We start from the raw sequence: 20167 nt of genomic DNA on the forward strand, positions 1-20167 counted from the left end.
AGTTTCTGCTATGAGAGTTGTATCATCTGCATATTTTAAATTATTTATTTTTCTGTCGCCAATCTTAAATCCTGATGGATCTTTATCTAAATAAGGTAGAGCGACAATATTATTATTATTATTATTATTATTATTATTGTTCCGGGAAACTCCAAGAAGTCGACAGACTCATCGAGGGAGGCCCTAACATCATGTCAAGAACAACTATTCAACATTCACACAGTATCTATCATACCTTGCCTTGAACTCATTCACGGTCGTAGCACCCACAACAGAATCTGGAAGCTTATTCCACTCATTTACCACTCTCCAAGTAAAGAACCTAGCTCTAACACCCTTGTCAACCACGCTCTTGCCCAGCTTCCATGCATGGCCCCTAGTCCTCCCACCACCAGTCATATTTTCAAAAATATCTTCTGGATCAATCTTATAAAAACCCTTCAGTAATTTGAATGTCTCAATCATATCACCCCTCCTTCGCCTATCGTCCAATTTCTGCAACCCACAAATCTTCAACCTATTCTCATAAGGTTCATTCCACAGACCTGCTATCATCTTGGTCACTCGTCTCTGGACCCTCTCCACTTCCTCCCCATCACGAAGAAACCCTGGTGCCCATAGCTGGGCACAGAAGTCCAGATGGGGTCTAATCAAGGCTCGATACAGAGGAACAACAACTTGTTCGTTTCTGCATGTTAAAGTATTTTTCAGAAGCCAAGTGATTTGGTGAGCTGTTTTAGTTACTTTTGCAATGTGCCCCCTAAACTTCAACTCCCTATCCACCAACACTCCCAAATCCCTGGCCTCATCAATCTCCTGGAGTATGATTCCACCAATGCGATATACTGCTGCTATTCTTTTCACCCCAAAGTGCATAACCTTACACTTTGCCACATTAAATTGACATCCATTTTTCCTAGCCCAGTCCTCCAAACTATCCAAATCATCCTGTAAAATTTTGACATCTTGTGCACTCACAATTGCTCTACCCAACTTTGCATCATCAGCAAACAAGTGAACACTTCCTCTCAGATCCTTTCCAATATCATTGATGAACAAATTGAAAAGTAGTGGTCCAAGAACAGAGCCCTGTGGCACTCCACTAGTCACAAGACGTCTTTTAGACTCCACTCCTGAATAAACCACTCTTTGATATCTCTCCTTCAACCACCCTCTTATCCATCTCACCAACCCTATATCTATACCCATCTGCTCCAGTTTACTGATTAGGGTTCCATGTGGTTGTGGTATCCTATCAAAGGCCTTGGCAAGGTCCAGTAGTATCACTGTAAACCCATTACCCCTATCCAGTTCAGCCGTCACTGTGTTATAAAACGTGAGCAAGTTACTGAGGCATGATCTACCCTTCACAAAACCATGTTGTCCACCATACAATATCCCATTTTCATCTATCCAATCCTGTATTCTTTTCTTGACTAATTTCTCTAAGACCTTGACAATGATTCCTGATATGCTAATCGGTCGGTAATTTACAACAGCAGTCTTGGAACCACCTTTATGCAGTGGAACTATTTTCCCCTCTTTCCACCCGCTCGGGACTAACCCAGACCCGAGACTCAAATTAAACAAAATGGTCAAGGGTACTGACAATTCTTTAGCTGCTTCTCGTACAACACGAGCTGGTATACCATCCAATCCCACAGATGTATTGACATTGAGGTTATGCAATAGACTACTCACCTCCACTTATATACAACATACAACACTGTGCACTCCTCTTTACAATCGAACACCATCTGTTTCTCCAAAGACTGTTTTTACTGAGGCTTCTTGGTTGTCATGCAGCTCTCTTATCAAGAAAATGAGATGTTCAGGTATTCTTATTAATCTCATTACAATCCACAGTCTGTTGTGATCCATGCAATCAAAAACTTTCTTATAATCAATAAAACAGATAAACACTTCCTTCGGAAATTCTTTTGTAATTTTCCATAATCCATCTCATGTTTGCTATTTAGTCTAGTTCCTCTACCTCTCCTGAAGCCTGCCTGTTCTTCGGGCATTTCTCAATTGCACATATTCACCCGGCTTGGTTATCCGAATGGTTAGCGTATCCTCTCCAGCCAAAAGGCTGTAGGTTCAAATCCAGCAGTGGGTATGGATGCTTGTGATTGTCTGTGAAAATACTAGTGGTGATGGTTGGCGGTTGATGGCGTTGGTATAGATGATGAAGATAGCTGCGTTTGGTGGAGTGTGGAGATGGAGAGTAGGTGCCCTTCCTCGATGAGTCTTTGGACTCCCTGGAGGTGTTATATAATAATAATAACAATAATGCGGCAAATTCCTGTTACAAAATATATAGCAGAATCTTAAGTAGCAAACTAATGAAATATTCCGAAAACTTTATTTCAGAAGGATATGAAATAAGCAGTGACCACTTCCTTGTTAAAATAAAATTAAGATTACCACCTAAATGGCTACAAGTAACAAGAACAGAATGAAAAATTGAAACATTTCTTTATAAAACTAGACTATTAAAGACACAAATGTACAATGGCTATATGAACAAAGAATTAACCAATGTCTAGATAAAATAAAACAAAATGAAGAAATAGAAATAGAATGGCTTAATATAAAAACGATACTAAATGCAGCAGCAAATGAAAGCTTAGGAATGACCAAAAAATTCAATGAAAGGAAAAAACTGAAGATCTAGGATGATACAATCAAAGAAATAATCAAAATGAAAAAAAGAAGCCTATCATAAATGGTTAAGCAGTAAAAGATTAGAAGATGAAATAGAATATAAAAGAATAAGAGCCATAGCTAAAAGAGAAGTCAGAAAAAGACAGAGAATCATGAAACAAATTTGTTTCTAATTTAGAACATAATTTATATAAAATAAGACCCAATGTATATAAGATTTTGAAACACTTAAATGCAGATACCAAAGAAAACATAAAATTAAACACTGAATTGAAATTAGAAGAATTTCTAAATTACTACACAGAATTGTGGACAGACAAATATTTTAAAAAAGACAACTGGCAAACAATTAACGAAAATGAAAAGGAAATAACTAAAGAAGAATTAGAAATCAGCCTGAAAGAAATAAGAAATGAAAAATCACCTCGAGAAGATAAGCTAGGTTCAGAACTATATAAATACGCAGGAAAAAGATTCAAAGAAAGACTCATTATTTTTAAATAAAATTTACTCAACTGGTATCTCCCCAATAGAATGGAAAAAAGCAATTGTGATTCCTATCTTTGAAAAAGGTAATAGAGATGACCCTAAAAACTATAGAGGTATCAGTATACTAAATTCCTGTTACAAAATATATAGCAGAATCTTAAATAGCAAATTAATGAAATATTCCTAAAACTTTATTTTAGAATTACAGAATGGATTTAGAAAAGGAAGATCATGTATAGACCCGGCCTTTTGCCTAAAATTAATAATAGAGAAAAGAAGAGAATACAATTTAGAAACACATATTGCATTTATTGACTTTGAAAAAGCATTTGACAAAGTTAAAAGAAACATATTATTTAACATATTAAAAGAATAACAAATACCAAATAATATCCTAAAAGCTATCACAAGTATATATGAAAATAATCAAATACAAATAAGATTAAATCACGAACTATCGTATACGAGAGAGATAAACCAAGGGGTCAGACAGAGATGTCCCCTCTCAGGAACTCTTTTTAATATCTACTTAAATGAAATAATAATAAAATGGAATAAAAATTTACATCAAGGAATTAAACTTTCTCCTACAGTAAATTTAAACACTCTCCTCTTTGCCGACTACCAAATAATAATTACAAATTCTGAAGATAACTTACAGAAAGATCTAAATGAGATATCCAAAGATTATGGTATGATAATATCAACAGAAAAATCAGAAACTATGGCCTTTAAAGGACAAGATCCGGATCAAGAACTAAAATAGTAATAGATAACTAGATCTTAGAACAGGTGAATTCATTTAACTACCTAGAATGTATGATCACATATGAAAATGAAAAAGATATAAAAGTAAAAATAGCAAAATATTTAAAAATAACATTTGTAATTAACTCTATATTTAAACCAAACCTAGTTCAAAAACAAACCGGACTAAAAGTATACAATACATTACCCTACCAGTCTTAATGTATGGAAGCGAAATCTGGACAATAAAACAAAAGACAAACAAAGATTAACAACAGCAGAAATTTATGAGAAAAAACTGCAAAGTATACCCTATTTGATCACAAAAGAAATGAAGAAATTATGAAAGAATTAAACCAAGAACCAGTAATAGAAAAAATTAAAAAATATAAACATAAATGGATTGAACATGTTCAAAGAATGAAAACAGAAAGATTACCAAAACAAGTCTTAAAGTACAAGCCATTAGGAAAAAGAAAACCAAGACGTCCTCTTAAACAATGACTTCTAAGGCCAGAACAGGCCATGCTAGACCTAAATCGTTGATACTCATGATGATGTTGCTCCAACCTTTCTTGGAGGGGGTGCTTAAGGGTCAAAGCTGTATAACTGAGAGGAGACCTCCACATAGCCTTTAAAGGAATGCGGAGAACCGACCAGGGCTTCTGACCTAATGTCCAATCCTCACCTTCTCGTGGTGCACCCTGATAGGTATCTGCGTGGATACTGAACTAATGAGTATGGGCTGGCAATTTGGGATTTAGCCAACCAAATTGTATTCTTATTGGTTAAACCAAAATAAAAAAAAATGATGGTACAACATGACAAAATTTCATGCCGGCTGGGGCATTGCCCAGTTAAACAAGGCCCCCGTTGTTTTTCGCCAGGGAACCAGGGCGAACAGCGAAAAGTCAGCTACTGGAACAAATCTGAAAAAACACCCCAACTCAACATCACCAGAGTTAAAGATCGGTACTATCAATGTAAGAAACCTGAATTGCAAAGAAATGGAGCTAGCTGAGGGATTAGATAAGTACCAGATCGACATAATAGGGGTGACTGAAACAAAAAAGACCAAAACTGGTGAGATCTTTGTGAGCAATAAATACAAAATGTTATATTCAGGCAATGACAATCAAGGAAAAGAAGTTGTAGCCAAGTATTCAACACAAAATACGAGGCTAATCTTCTTGAATGGCAGTCAGTCTCAAGTAGAGTAATGTGGGCAAATATGAGAATGGGGAACTGGACAATGAGACTTATTTGTGCCTATGGTCCCACAGAAGGTTCTACTAAGGTAGAAGTGGAGGAATTTTTTGAGGCTTTAGAAAAAGCACCTGACACAACGAAAAAGGAAAAGTTGGTCGTTGTTGGGGATCTAAATAGCAGAGTAGGAAATGATTGAGACATACAAAAATATTTTGGGAAAATTTGGAGAAAAGAGCAAAGCTAATAATAATGGCAAATATCTGTTCGATTTCTGCTCAGGACATGGACTGGTTATTACTAACACCATGTTCCAACATAAAAATGTGCACAAATTCACATGGAGAGAAGAGGCAAGGAATAAGAAAAGTCTCATTGACTATGTTATTGTTGATAGTCATGTTTTCTCCTTGGTGCAGGACACCAGAGTGTACAGAGGATTTGAAATTGGAAGTGATCACTATTTAGTCTTCAGCAGGATAAAATTGAATTTCATATTGAAAAGAATAACATGTAAGAAAGTTTTAAAGCGAATAAAAGTTGAGCAGCTCTCAGATATGAACTGTAGACTAAAATACACAAAGTTTATTGAAGAAAAAATGAAAGAGTTCGAGAACAGCAACCAAACATTGGAGATGCAGTGGCAAACTCTGAAGAAAACATTGATTCTGCCAGAGAGGCATGTGGTGAGGTTGTCTGCAAGGATAAAAATATGAGAACTCCCTGGTGGACACAGGAAGTTAAAGAGGCAGTGAATGAAAAAAAGAAAGCATATCAAAAGTTCCTGCCAAATAAGTCACCTTGCGCTCTTAGAGGAATATAGAGACAAATGCAAGAATGCTAAACACTGTGTAAAACTAGCTAAACAAAAGTCATGGGAGGACTTTGGCAAGAATATACAAAATAAATATCAAGAAGGTGGTAAGATATTCTGGAGGTTGTTGAAGAAGCTTAAAAATGGAGGAAAGAGTGCTGTAAAAGGAGTTAGAGATGATAAAGGTGACATGAAAACAGGAGAAAAAGATATCCTTGAAGTATGGAGTAATTACTTTGAAAAACTGCTAAATGAAACAAGCAGTGATGACAGCACAGTGGTAAAAAACACTGACCAGGCATGCAGGCAGGAATACATATCCATACTTGAAGTAGAAAAAGCCATCAAAGGCTTGAAATGTGGAAAGGCAGCAGGAGTAGATGATATTCGACCAGAAATGCTGAAGTATGGTGGTATAAGAGTCTTACAGTGGCTGCACTGCATAGTCCAGAAAGCCTGGACAGAGGGACGAATTCCCGATGACTGGAGTAGAGTTCTCATAGTACCCATATATAAAAAGGGAAATAAAGCTGAATGTGAGAATTACAGAGGTATTTCCCTACTGAGTGTTCCTGGCAAGATCTATGCAAGTATACTTGAGAAACTGTTGAGAAGAATTGTGGAAGAAAAGCTTGGTGAAGAACAAGCTGGATTCAGGCCAAACAGAAGCTGTCATGATCAGATTTTCACTTTACGACAAATAGTCGAGAAAGCATGGGAATATAACAAAGATCTGTATTTAAGTTTTGTTGATTTGGAAAAGGCATATGACAAGGCGCCAAGAGAGAAGCTATTCAATACGCTGCAGTTATATGGTGTCAATGGGGCATCATATCAAGCAATACTTAGTCTTTATTTGAGTTGTAAGTCAGCAGTTAGAATTGAAGGAAGTATAGGAAGATGGTTTAATGTTAAATCTGGTGTGAGACAAGGATGTACATTATACCCTCTGTTATTCATTATCTATATGGATCACAGTATGAAGGAAAGTGGTATTAAACATGATATCAAAATTGGAGATGTTAATGTCAGCTCTTTGCTTTATGCAGATGATGTTATACTTCTAAATAAATCTGCTACAAGTCTGCAAGATTCTCTGACTAAATTGTATAACTGTTGCAAAAGATATGGTATGAAGGTCAGCAATAAAAAGACAATGAAAATAGGCAGAATCATTGAAAATGTCAACTGTGTTGTGAATGGAGAACCTGTGGAACAAGTAAAGCATTTCAGCTACTTAGGCACGAATTTTACTGAAGATGGTAAATTAAATATAGAAAGAGACAACAGAATCAGTAAAGCTGGTATGGTGGGAAGTCAACTGAATAAATTCATATGGAATAAGAAAGAAATTAGTCGGAACACTAAATTTGCTGTATACAAGACAGTGTTCAAGCTAGTTTTAACTTATGGATCTGAGAGCTGGGTCAGAAGTAAAACACCTGACCAAAGATTAGAGACCGCAGATATGAGAGTCCTGAGAAAGATTAGAGGCGTGAACAGATGGCATCAATGGCAATATCATATTAAAAACGAGGATATTAGGAAAGAACTTGACATTGTCAGCATCCAGGAATGCATTAGCAGAGCTAATCTCAGGTGGTATGATCACTTAAATAGAATGGGCGAGGAAAGATTACCAAAACAAGTGTTCTCTGCCAGGTTGGCAGCAAAACGACCCAGAGGAAGACCAAGATATAGGTGGATTGATGAAGTACAAAGTGCCTTAGACGACAGAAATATAAGATCTGATAATGTTGGAGTCTTGACAAGTAACAGAGTGATTTGGAGGAAAATTGTAGATAGGAAGTGTAATGATGTAGTTTTTTTCATGTAGTACTATCATATCCTGTACACCCCTTGAGGGTACATGGCAGGAATTTGATGATGATGATGACGACTACCTTTCTTGGATCACTTTTGGCATAACTTTATTTGCATGTGAAATTAAAGAAATGGTTCTATAATTCTCAATCAATTAGATTTTATTGGAATTGAGATGAATATTGATATTTTTTTAATCATCATGATGTTTCCCCAAGAGAAACAACAGGAGATACATTTGGTGTTCATTGATCTGGAGAAAGAGTACAATAGTGTGCCAAGGCAAGAAATCTGGAGGTGTCTAAGGGATAAGAAGGTATTGGAGAAATATGTCATGTCGGTGCAGGAGATGTACAGAAATGTGAAGACAAGTGTTCGGACCTGCTTGGAAGAGCCAGAAAGTTTTCAAGTGACAGTTGGCTTGCATCAAGGATCAGCATTAAGTCCATTCCTGTTTAATATTGAGATGGAGGTGGTAGAAGGTGGCCCCTGTGTTTATCTCTGCTGCAAGCTTCAAGATCAGGATCTGTCCAACCAATATTACCTACAAAGTTTGAAGATCAGGATCCATCCACCAGGCAATGCTGTAAAACTGGATTCTTAATTGTTCTTAACAGTTCCAATTCTTAACAGAACAGGAAGCTGTTTATCTAGTTTAACGCAACAGAAGTATATTCCATACATAGCCTCCTACGCCTCTAAAAAGCTTGGTGTTCTTTTCCATTCAAAACATTACTTCTCTTCTTCTAACCTCATAACACTTTATAAGTTTCAGCTCTGACCAACCCTGGAATGCTGTTCCCACATTTTGGGTGACGCACCCAAAACCTTCCTAAGAATTCCTGATAATATACAGAAAAGGACAATCTGCCTAATACGTGACCCTTCCCAGATGCTCTTCAGTCACTTTCCCATAGGCACTCTCTTTCTGCACTGTTCCTTTTCTATAGGTATTTTCATGGGAATTGCTCCTCTGAACTGGATACTGCCATCCTCCACATTCTTCTAGCCATAAGGACTAGAGCAGCCACTGGCCAACACCAATCATACTATACAAACTTCTCATCAACTTCCTTCATTCCAATCTACGTCGATTCTTTGGAACAATCTTCCCATACTGTTTTTTTTTTTTTTTTTCCCACCAAGTATAACTCCAACTCTTTGAGAAACATATCAATAGGCTACTTCTTTCTACTTAATCATTTACTCACACATGGCACTGTAATGTTCGAGGTCCCGTGACCCTTAATTATTATTAATACATGACACCTCCAGGTAGTCCAAAGACTCGTCGAGGGAGGGCACCTACTGTACAATTCTCTGTCTCCACCAACTACAACGAACCAAAAACGCCATTTACCGTCCATCACGACCACCAGTATTTTCACAGACAATCACAAACATCCATGCCTACGGTGGGATTCGAACCCGCAGCCATTTGGCTGGAGAGCGGATATGCTAACCACTCGGCCAACCAGGCCGGAAATGTGTGGGGTGGTCATAAGAAAAATAAAAAAATAATTAAAAAAAAAAGGCATACAAAGGAGACCTTCATACCAAACGCGATCAAATGTTTAGGAGATATCAAAAGCAACCACTTCAACTTTTCTACACTTCTAGTGAATTTATTGAGTTGCGCGTGTTATGATATACACAAGATTCTCTCATGAATTCATACTGGGTTTCATATGGATAGAAAGTTTGTCTCAAGAAGAGGTCAAAGGATAAATGACAGCACTATTGTGCTGTGAGAGAGCATTAAATGACTAGAGTAAACTGTAATATCTCTGCCAAACGTACTGCACTATTAGAATATATGGTTTATTGTAACGAATATATAAACAGCTAAGGTAAATCTTTTGCTCAGTCACTTCAGAGAAATCTCTGCGCTAGACGTCTATCAGCATCCTATATTGTATTATGCCTAATCAATTAACGAAGGCATAAATATTTCTAGTTTTACACTGATTATTTAAAAATAAAAAAAAAAGCCAAGGAATCATTTAACACTATCATACTTACAGTTCTATGGGCTATTATTACCCTCGATATGCAGGAAAAAATACAGAGATATGATGTAATCGTGACACGTTTTTAAAAAATAACAACAAAATCAACTTGACGCAGCTTCTTATGTACATTTTGCAACGTAAACAACTTTTCCTAAATAAGCATTTCACGCACGCCACTGTTTTTACCAACTCAATGTAATCAAAGTTTTTAACATTAATATTCAACAAGCTCAATTTCGTATTTAATAAAAAAAATACGTTCATGTTTGAATTATATACTAATATCCGATTATTAAATTTAAAATTAAACTTTTAATTTACGAAATAGTAACTTTTGGTGTATTGAACAAAAAAAAAAAAAAGGAGTTTAAAACCAGGTAGTGATTTCCGTTTCCTGAAACCGCTGGTCCAGATTGTCAACCAGTATTTTGTATAAGCTCGTTGGATATTTATTAATAAACAGATATTTGTGGGGAAGGTGTCTTGACTTTGCGAAAACAAAATAGGTATCGGCATAAATTGTTTGCAACTTCATGAACAGTACTTCATTATGATAAAGTTGTTTTCATTGAAACAGCAAAAAAAGGATGGAGAGGCAACAGGCAAATCTAGCAATCAGAAAAGAGCATCAGCAGCCCAACTAAGAATAACGAAAGGTAAGACCTTGACCAAGTAAAAACACTGAAGAAGTAAATAACTGTAAAGTAAAATTCGACAAAAATATTTAGTTCAAACATAAAATTTTAACGAGGTTGTCATGGTTATATTCTGAAATGCTAGCCATTTTGATGAGTAGTTGCCCTAACTTCGACTGGTATCTGCGTCAGTGTTGTACCATACTTAATGAAGCTGAAAAGCGAAAATAAACTGTCTCGTGAATTGTGTAAGTTGCATTAATTTATGCTATATTTGTCCCTGGTACTATTATAATTCTAGGTCTTCTTGTCACTCTCTCTACTTCATCTAGATATGTAGTGAAACCTCTTACGAACCTTTTTAATACAAGCGTTCAGGATTTCTGAATCTGATCCGACTGTATTGAAGAAAAAAATTACCATCGCCCTCAAGAAGTGCCCCTTAGCATATAATAGCTTCCGGTTATTGTCAATGAAAACTTTTTTTTATTAACGTTTGTAAACCATACATTTTTTTTTTACTTCGCCAAAATAGTTTTTTTATTATTTATTTTTTTTTTATAACCAATTTCGTACAAAGTAGCAGAATTTCTCACCCTGAGAACAGGCAAAAATATATTTAATGGGTGGGATGAAGTAGTCTCCCGATATGTCATAGAACTAAAAATGCAAATTTTTTAAAGAGCAAGTTGTAAATCGCTACAGAAGTTTTCTTAGTACTTGAAACTTAAAATTCAATGCTGTAAAAAAATCAAAAAAATTAAGAAAACAAAATTTTTACTTTTTAAAAAATTAAATGATGGATATCATGTAGCTTCCCATTATTCACATCTTATTTTAATAAAGAAATAAGAATTGGAACCTGCACTCCCACATATTACTTAACATTCATCCCTCAGATGAGAAAGTTTGAAGCTTTTTGAAATGCTGTTTTTTCCCCCCCCCCCATATTTTGTTTAATTTATTCATATTAGACCATCCAATGTTAAGTCCGTATTTTGGTGTTTCAAGTATATGATTTTCTAAGTTAATTTTTTTTCTCGTCTCTTCCTATATTCATTGTTTATGTTTTGCTTATGTTGATTTTCATTCCAAAAGTTTTATATTCTTCATTTAAAAATTTTATTGTCTTTTCTAATTAAACTCTAGATTCTGCCAAAATAATAATGTTGTCTGCATATTTAATGTGTTTGATATTCATGCCATTTATTTGTACTCCTGGTTCTTCAGCTACAGTTTTGCAATTATCTTGGAGATAGTAAATAAATTTGGTGAGAGTGAGCAACCCTGCATGACTTTTTTTCTACTTTGAGTTTGTTTTTATTGTATTAAATTTGACAATTCTTTTGGTTTGTTTTTAATAATTTGTGATAATGGTTTGTATTTCAGACTCTAACATACATTTTAAGATATTTATCATTTTTAGTTAGAATTTATATCTCAGGAAGAATGATTGCTCAATCTAAGTCACCGATTGCAATGTCAACACTGATATTATTAGAATGGTTTGACATCATTATTATATGTGGACTTTCATCCTCTACAGTGGAGGACCCTAACTTGCATACCACTTGAACATGTACCCAAGAGACACTCCCATTAGCTTCTTATTCTACTTGCTCACCATGTGACTATGAAAAGAAGCTAGCCTGTTCAGCTGACATCTTTTCATAGTCTTTGCCTTCCTTGCCTTGACTGTCATTTTATACTGCTTCTGTGGTTACACATCACCATATTCTGTTAAACATTTCCTCTGCAATGTTTTACTTGTATGCGTTTCTTGTATATATGATTTTACTTATCCTCTTATTTCTTATGTAGTTTATTTTCCTAATTCTAGGGGTCACAATATATGCAGATTCCTTTATTTTAGCAGTTTCTCATGTCATCACTGTATCAAGTACTGTTTAGTTTTACATAATTACATGTTTCATAGTTTCCATATGTGTTATTTTTTAACTAATGCTTCTAATTATTAAAGTCATCTTCGAAATTACACCTTTTCAGTCACTTTGAAAAGGGTGAAATTTGATTAATTTCATTGATTGCTATAAAATTATAATAATAGTATTATGAAAAATGATCGCTTTTGCTTCTGTTACTAAACATACTGAGAAGCAAATGTGAACATGTTCTGTTCATTTTAGCATAGGACCTTTCATATTATTTTATGCATAATATGCAATAATATAAAATGTATAGGATTTTTAAATAAATCTAGTGATTATTCATTAGAAATTAATGTACACTGCAATACGTGCAGTATTCAGCATTTTTTGTGATATTTTCATTTAATTACTTTATACAAAGCTTCCATTAATCTTTAATTATTTTAGTAATTTTTAATCAAAAGCACTGCTGAAGTATTACAACAGTTATTGGAAGTGTTTGCAAGTGTTGTGGATGTAGATAGAGATAGAGTAATTTATTCTCCTTTTACTTGAATGTTAATTTGAAATTTAAGATTACATTTTGTAGTTCTTTTATGTTAATATGTTTGCCAATTTAAGTTTGTTTTAATAATGCCTAGTAATAGTTTGTTTGGAAGTCTGTAAATCAGTAGCATGAAAAGTTTTAGCAGAAAAAAAAACTTAAGTTTTGTCTTAAATTGTTCCCATTCAACCCGTTTGTGATTGTTGCTATGTGTACACATCCAGATATGCAAGAGATTGTATTGTGAGAATAAATTAATACATTAGAGTATGTAATCAAAATAATAGTTTAACTGGGGGGGGGGAGAATTCAAGATATGTTGAAAATCCTGCAGCCACATTATATATAGCCCGCTGTGTAGTCTGGACAGGGTAACTGTCCAGACTACACAGTGGGCTATATATAAACTAGGTTCTCTTTTTTTGTGGGAGGCATGACATTGGGTTTTTGGGCTTCCACTCTACACTATCTTAATATTAAACAGGAAAAATGAAGAAAATTTGTTAATACTGCTTGGAGATGAGGCAGTAGTAACAGATTGGATACTGCAGATATGAGAGTCCTGAGAAAGATTAGGGGACTGAATAGATGGCATTAATGGCAGTATCATATTAAAAACACGACTATTAGGAAAGAACTTGATATTGTTAGCATTCAGGAATGTGTTAGCAGAGCTAATCTCAAGTAGTGTGGCTGCTTAAACAGAATGGGAGAGGAAAGATTAGCGAAATAAGTATTCATTGCCAGGGTGGCAGACCCAGAGGAAGACCAAGATGTAAGTGGATTGATGCAGTAAAAAAAGTGCCTTAGAAGACAGAAATATAAGATCTGATAATATTGAAATGTTGACAGATATCAATCTAATCTGAAGGAAAATTGTTCATAGGAAGTTAGTAATGATGTAACTTTTTATGTAGTACTATCATAAGATCCTGTACATCCCCTAAGGGTATATGTCAGGAATTTGATGATGATGGTGTTAATACTGCCAATTAATTAAAAAAAAAACATTTTTTTGAAAAAAAAAAAAAAATGCACGAAGAATATAAGACGCAGATCAGGAGAGTGACTGGTATGGTGAGGAAGGCAAAACTGGAATATGAGAAGAGATTGGCACTAAGATCCAAAGAAAATCCTAGGGAATTTTTAGCTATGTGGCTAGTAAGGGGAGAAATGACTGTGGAAGAATGACATGGATAAAAATGGGAATAGAGTGACTGATGCAGAGGACATAGTGGAATTGTTCAATGAACATTTTATTGGAGTATTTCATCCATAAAGTGTTCATTGAACACTTTATTGAATGAAAGAGAAGGTTTTAATACTAGAGGGATAGGGCAGGTTTAGAGGTGCAAGAGGAGAGTGTGTTCCAAATACTGAGTACTCTGGATGTCAGTAAAACTGTGGGACTGGATAGTATTTCACCACAGGTTTTGAGAGAATGTGCTAAAGAACTGACAGCTCGATTGACCCTGGCCTTTCAATAAAAGTGGTCATGGGAAAGGTACCCAAGGAATGGAAGGAAGGTAAGATAGTGGCATTGCACAAGGGTGGTAGCAGACTGGAAGTGTCTAATTATAGGTCAGGTTGTGTCATCAGTAGTTGTTACGGTCTTGGAGAAATTAGTGAGGGACTATATAGATGAGAGTGATGTTATCTGTGAGAATCGACATTGATTTGTTAAGGGGTGCTCATGCTTTAGTAATATGATTGCCTTTTATAATAAAGTGGCAAGAGCAGTTGGTGTGGGAAAGGCATATACTGCCATTTTCTTGGATTTTGCAAAGGCATTTGACAGGGTGCCACATGATAAGCTGATATTTAAGTTGCAGCACATGGGTTTAACTGTTGGTTAGTCAACTGGATTCAGGATTGGCTGTCTGATAGGTATCAGAGAGTTGTGTATCATGGGACAATATCAAAGATGTAGAAGGTTACAAGTTGGGTTCCACAGGACTCAGTACTGGGACATGTATTGTTCAACCTTTATATCAATGGATTGCAAGGGGATATTCAGTCGTTTGCAGATGATGTGAAACTGGGAAGGATTATGAGTAATAGTGCAGATGTGGTAGCCCTGCAAGAGGATTTGAATAAACTAGACAGATGGGCAAATGAATAGGGGTGTCAGTTTAATGCAGCAAAATGTAAAGTCTTGAAGTTTGGGATCCATCGATGTGAGGGTGCATACTCGATTGGAGGAGCTGTACTGGAGGAAGTAGGGGAGACGAGATCTGGGTGATGATTGATAGAAAACTGAAATTCAGGGAGCATATTGCAAAGGTGGTGAAGGTAACCCAGAGGATTGCTGCAGTACTGAGAAGGATGCTGACCTGCAGAGATAAGAGTTATCATTCCATTGTATAAGACCCTGATCAGATCACACTTGGACTATTGTTCTCAGATTTGGTCCCAGGATTTGAAGGGGATGAATTAACTGTGGAAAGGGTACAGAGGCGGATAACAAAGATGGTTTCAGGATTGTACAATGTCAGTTATGAGGATCGGCTGAGGGAATGTGAACTGCAGAGTTTAGTGGATAGAAGGAGAGGTGATATGATCGAGGCTTAAACTGTTGAAAGGTAGTTATAGGGTGGACACTGGGGCATTCTTTTTCTTGGTGGAACAGCAGGAAGGAGTGATGACAAGGGGCCATCCCTAGAAATTACGAAAGGAAGCTGTGAGCAACAGGGCGAGGAGTGGTTTCTTTGCATGGAGGGGTGGTTGAACCGTGGAATGCATTGCCTGAGATAGTGGTGAGAGCAAGAACGGTCAAGGAGTGGTATGATAGACTTTGTGTTTCCTAAGAAGGACCTCCCATGATGAGTCACTCCATGGAGATCTGAATGATGATAATAATAATTTTAAAAAAAGCAACAAAACTTCATCCAAAAAAATAAAAAGATTCATATCCACTTCGCTAACATTCATAGTCTCAAAACAAAACTTAATGATGCGCACTACCGCTATCACTGAACGACATCTAAACCTAGTCTAGTATTCTTAACAGAACCTCAATTCCAAACAATTTCTTCACACAATAAATGGTAAAGCTTGTCATAAGGATGAAGCCTGCATTTGTGAAATTTGACATTCCATGCCAGAGAAAGTCAAACCTTCAGTCCTCTTAGGTTTTCTTATGACTCAATTTCCTTGCCTTCAGTTATGTTCATCTGCTGTTTCCATTACTCCAAATTATGACCTTTTCCACTGTCTATTTAGGGAATGGCTTCCCTTCTTCTGTTACACTGATCAAGCTAACAGAGACACTGAGGATTTGCTGTCATTAAGTGTCTTAAAAATGTCTTCCTGCCAGTAGAATATCCAATAAGTATCCCCACTCCTCAGATACCTTGTGAATTACCAAGAGGAGAGCAACACAGACATAACCTCATCAATCTCCTTTCAAGCAGAATGCCGTTTATCCAGCCACTTTGAGCCTTGTGTCAGAATGCAAACTCAGAGGTCAGAATGATTTTAAGAATTTTGGAAACAATTGAGTTGTGCTCACCTTGAAGTTTGATTATCTGTAATAAATCTACCCTAATAATGAAGCCATCTTCCTTGGTGACTTTAATATCGACAACTCCAACTGGCTCCTTTTTTTCAATTCTGCTGAGCAAGCTAGAAGAGTAGCTGAAGTATTTGTTGACCTAAAACAAATTGTCCATCTATGAACCAACAATCTTAATATTTTCATAACCACTTCTCTCTTCTCATATTCTATTAAAGTAGCTACTCCTCTTGGTAATTCAGATTGAATCTCATCCAAGTTTATTCTCTAGTGGAACACTCTCCCCTCAGCCATTCACAACTTTGTCTTCTTTGTGTTTCTTAGCATTACAACAACAACAATGCTAAATGAGAATCTCCCTGAGACTTTTACACCTTATTTCCTTGGTCTGGCTACAGTGTGGATTTCCAGATTCAGGACTTAAACAGGTCTAACGACTGTTTGTGGGATGAAATAAATAAATATATATTTTTTTTACATATCAATCCCACAAAAAACAAGAAATATATTTATTTATACAGGATGCTTAAGGGTTATAGATGAATAACTGGAAAGAGACCTCCACATAGCCTTTTGCAAATCTGGAGAACTGACCAGGACTTCTGTCCATTCCTCACCTTCTTGTGGTGCACCTTGTTAGGTATCTACCAGGATATTGAATGAATGAGGATAGGCTGGCAAAATGGAATTTAGCCAACCAAATTGTATTCTTATTGGCTTAAATCAAATACCAAATGATTGTACAACATGACAGAGTTTCATGTCAGCTGGGGCATTTTCTGGTTAAACAAGATCTGGGTTGTTTTTGTCAGAGAACCAGGGTGAACAGTGAAAAGGCATCTACTGGGACAAATCCTAACTCAACACATCAGCAAAGTTCAAGATTGGCACCTTCAGCATAAGAAGCATCAATGAAAAAGAAATGGAACTATCAGAAGAATTGGATAAGCACCAGATAGACATAATAGGTGTTACCAAAACAACAAAAGCAGGCGAGATCTCTCTAAGCAACAAATACAAGCTGTTCTATACTATCAATAACAATCTGGAAAAAGGAATAACTGTAGTATTCAACATTAAATATAAGAAGAATCTTCTTGAATGGCAGACGATATAAGGTACAGTGATATGTACATACATCAGAGTAGAGAACTGGATAATTAGACTTATTTGTATCTACGGCATCACAGATTATTCTGCTGGGGAAGAAATAGAATTTTTCAAGATGTTAGAGAAGGCAGCTGACACAGCAAAAAAAGAATAGTTGATCCTTGGAGATCTAAACAGCATAGTACAAAATGGTTATTAGACATGTAGGAATGGTTTGAGAAAATTTGGAGAAAAGAACAAAGCTATACTTCTACTTTTTTAGGAAAAGACAATGTAATCTATATTATTAATTATAAAAACTTTAATAACTAATTTTATTTCAGCAATGTTACATTGATATCTTCAGGAATCGCAAAACAATATGTGCATGCAGGCACATAAGACTAACACTAAGCAATTGAGGCTCAAGAAAGGCAACTGAAGTCAGTCCTAGAGTCTAAAGGTGCCTCTTAGTGGGCTAAAATTGGTTGTCTTGGCTGTTGGGGTGATGTTCTTAGAATGCAAGCTTCCCAAATTTGGAGCAGGTCTCATGCACCCAAATTTATTGAGATTTGGGAAATTTTTTAGAGCTGAGGCTGATTCAAGGAATAATCTTTCATACTTGTACTTTCTGTGGTGTAATAAAGTAGCCTTTTTCCAGCATATTCTGTGGTGGGTGTTCAGTACATGGTCAGCAAGTCCTGAGTGGCTGTATATTGGTGAAACTGGATGTAGTCCTTGTTTGGATATCCTGATATTGGCTGGTTTGGCTGTAGTAGGACAGTTTGCAACTGCAAAGGACCTGGTATATTCCAGGCTGGTTTTTTTTTTTGGGGGGGGGGCAGATAAGAGATGCCAATTTCTTGTGTGGTTTGTAACTAATTGTGAGGTCAAAGAAATAAGAATTTATGAAATTAAAACAAAGAAACATAAGAAATTGGTATCTCTTATCTGCTCCATCAAAAACCAGCCACTTCCCTTAGACCTACCTGAAGTATACTAGGTCCATTGCAGTTTAGCTCACCAATGATCCTTCTCTTGCAGACTCACTTCAACCTCTATCTCACAGATACAATGTTTCAGCACTGTCTCTGTTCTACAAGTATTTCTATTTTTCCTGCTCCAATGAACTGGCAACCTTCATCTCTCCACTTTCATTGCAATGGCAAACAACACCAAACTGCTTCTTTTCTTCCTGTTTTATTCCATTTTCCTCTGTCATTTGGAACAGCTTTCCTCATGAAGTATTCCCAAATAATTACAGTCTGCAACTCTTCGAGAAAAATATCAGTAAGTTTCTCATTCCTCACGGCAATTATAGTTATAGGTTTTCTGACCTCTTCTGTGTGAGATTGGTAATAAAGAATGCTCAAATGCTGTGTAGTTGTCTTTTAATTCAGCTTCTCAGTGCCACAAAACCATGTTAACTCGCACTTCAGTAATTTTTCTAGATATGCGAGTGTTAGTGCTTTCCCCCCTCGTCCTACCACAAGGATGCTTGTTTGAAATCCAGTAAAATATCAGTTTAATAAATTATAATAATTTATTCTTCTTGTTCTGCATGAATCTAAAAAAGAAAAAAGGAGCAGATAATAACTAGCATGCATAATTTTTGGAATAGGGAAAAAATGAATTTAAATGTTACTTAAGAATTTTGCAAAACACTTAAATGCAGTTTTAAGTCAATATTTCCCAACCTGTGTTTTTTTATGTTTAAGGCATTAAGTTGACTTAAATGATACTTCATGAGTTCCTTTCTTTCCTTAAAAAGAAAAGAAAGAAGCAGAATAATAACATGAATAATTTTAGGAGTAGGGAAAAAAATTTGAAAGGCATTTAAGAATTTTGCAAAAATACTTAAATGCAGTTCTAAGTCAGTATTTCCCAACCTGGGTTCCTTTATTATGTTTGAGGCTGCATTCAAATTTGTCTGAACAAGGCAGTCGTCAAATGCAATTCAGAAATCTTTTTAAATGCCTGTGTTCTCAAGCATATCAAAAATGAATTTATATTTCTGTATGATTTTACATTTTTTCTACTTTGATTTCCTATATGTTTGTATAGATCCATTTTGTAAGTACTTTTTAAAGCAATTTAACAGGATTTCACGTGGAACTGTTAAAAAAAATTGCAGCAAATGGGAGTGGATATGAAGCTGGTAATGATTATAAGAGGCTAACTGATGGAGAGTAATTTATCCAGGAGGAGGCCTTTGACTAGCAGCATTCCACAGAACACTCTGTTCTTAGACTGCTGCTAATTAATTTGTACACTGATGGTATTGGCAATGATCTGAGAGAAATATTTAGTTATTTGCTGACAATGCAAAAATGGATAGCGCATTAATTGATATCGTTGATGTAGGGATTTTGCAAGCTGATTAAAATATATGAAAGTTGTCCAACTGGATTATGCAGACTGCAGAGGGCAGTATATAGAAAAAAGCATGAAGTAATTTATGTCTGTACTTAATTTATGTGTAATTTATGTATGCCAAGAGTATCAGGAACAGAGAGGTTAAGTTTGTTTGCTTGGTGTGGCATCAGATTATAGACATTAGTGACCTTATTCTCAATAGCAGATGTGCTGACTACAATTGAGTATAAAGAGTACAGTATTTTTAGAAAGAATAGACAGGAGAGGAGGGCTGATGCTAATGATATTGGATGATTTCAATCCATTCAGGGTAGAAAACTATTATTGATATTATTAACAGATTTCCATGTAGTAGTGAGTT

The 20167-nt window shown here is 35.8% G+C and overlaps 2 protein-coding genes across 3 annotated transcripts in view; one reads left to right on the forward strand and one right to left on the reverse strand.

The window, feature by feature from the left end:
- Positions 1-9939, reverse strand: part of LOC150092522 (phosphatidylserine synthase 2-like) — a 227124-nt gene extending 217185 nt beyond the window's left edge. For both annotated transcript variants that reach the window (XM_090414516.1, XM_090414515.1), the window contains exon 1: positions 9770-9939. The gene's annotated coding sequence lies outside the window, so the exon portion shown is untranslated. The remainder of the gene's footprint in view (positions 1-9769) is intronic.
- A 221-nt stretch (positions 9940-10160) lies between these two features.
- Positions 10161-20167, forward strand: part of UbcE2M (NEDD8-conjugating enzyme UbcE2M) — a 107939-nt gene continuing 97932 nt past the window's right edge. Inside the window, exon 1 of the mRNA XM_090414268.1 lies at positions 10161-10415. Coding sequence (XP_090270394.1) covers positions 10310-10415 — 106 coding nt within the window. The 5' untranslated portion in view covers positions 10161-10309. The remainder of the gene's footprint in view (positions 10416-20167) is intronic.

Source organism: Typopeltis vanoorti, chromosome 25 (assembly GCF_054136105.1).
Source record: "Typopeltis vanoorti isolate ZY-2024b chromosome 25, IOZ_Tvanoo_1.0, whole genome shotgun sequence".
Lineage (NCBI taxonomy): Eukaryota > Metazoa > Arthropoda > Arachnida > Uropygi > Thelyphonidae > Typopeltis > Typopeltis vanoorti.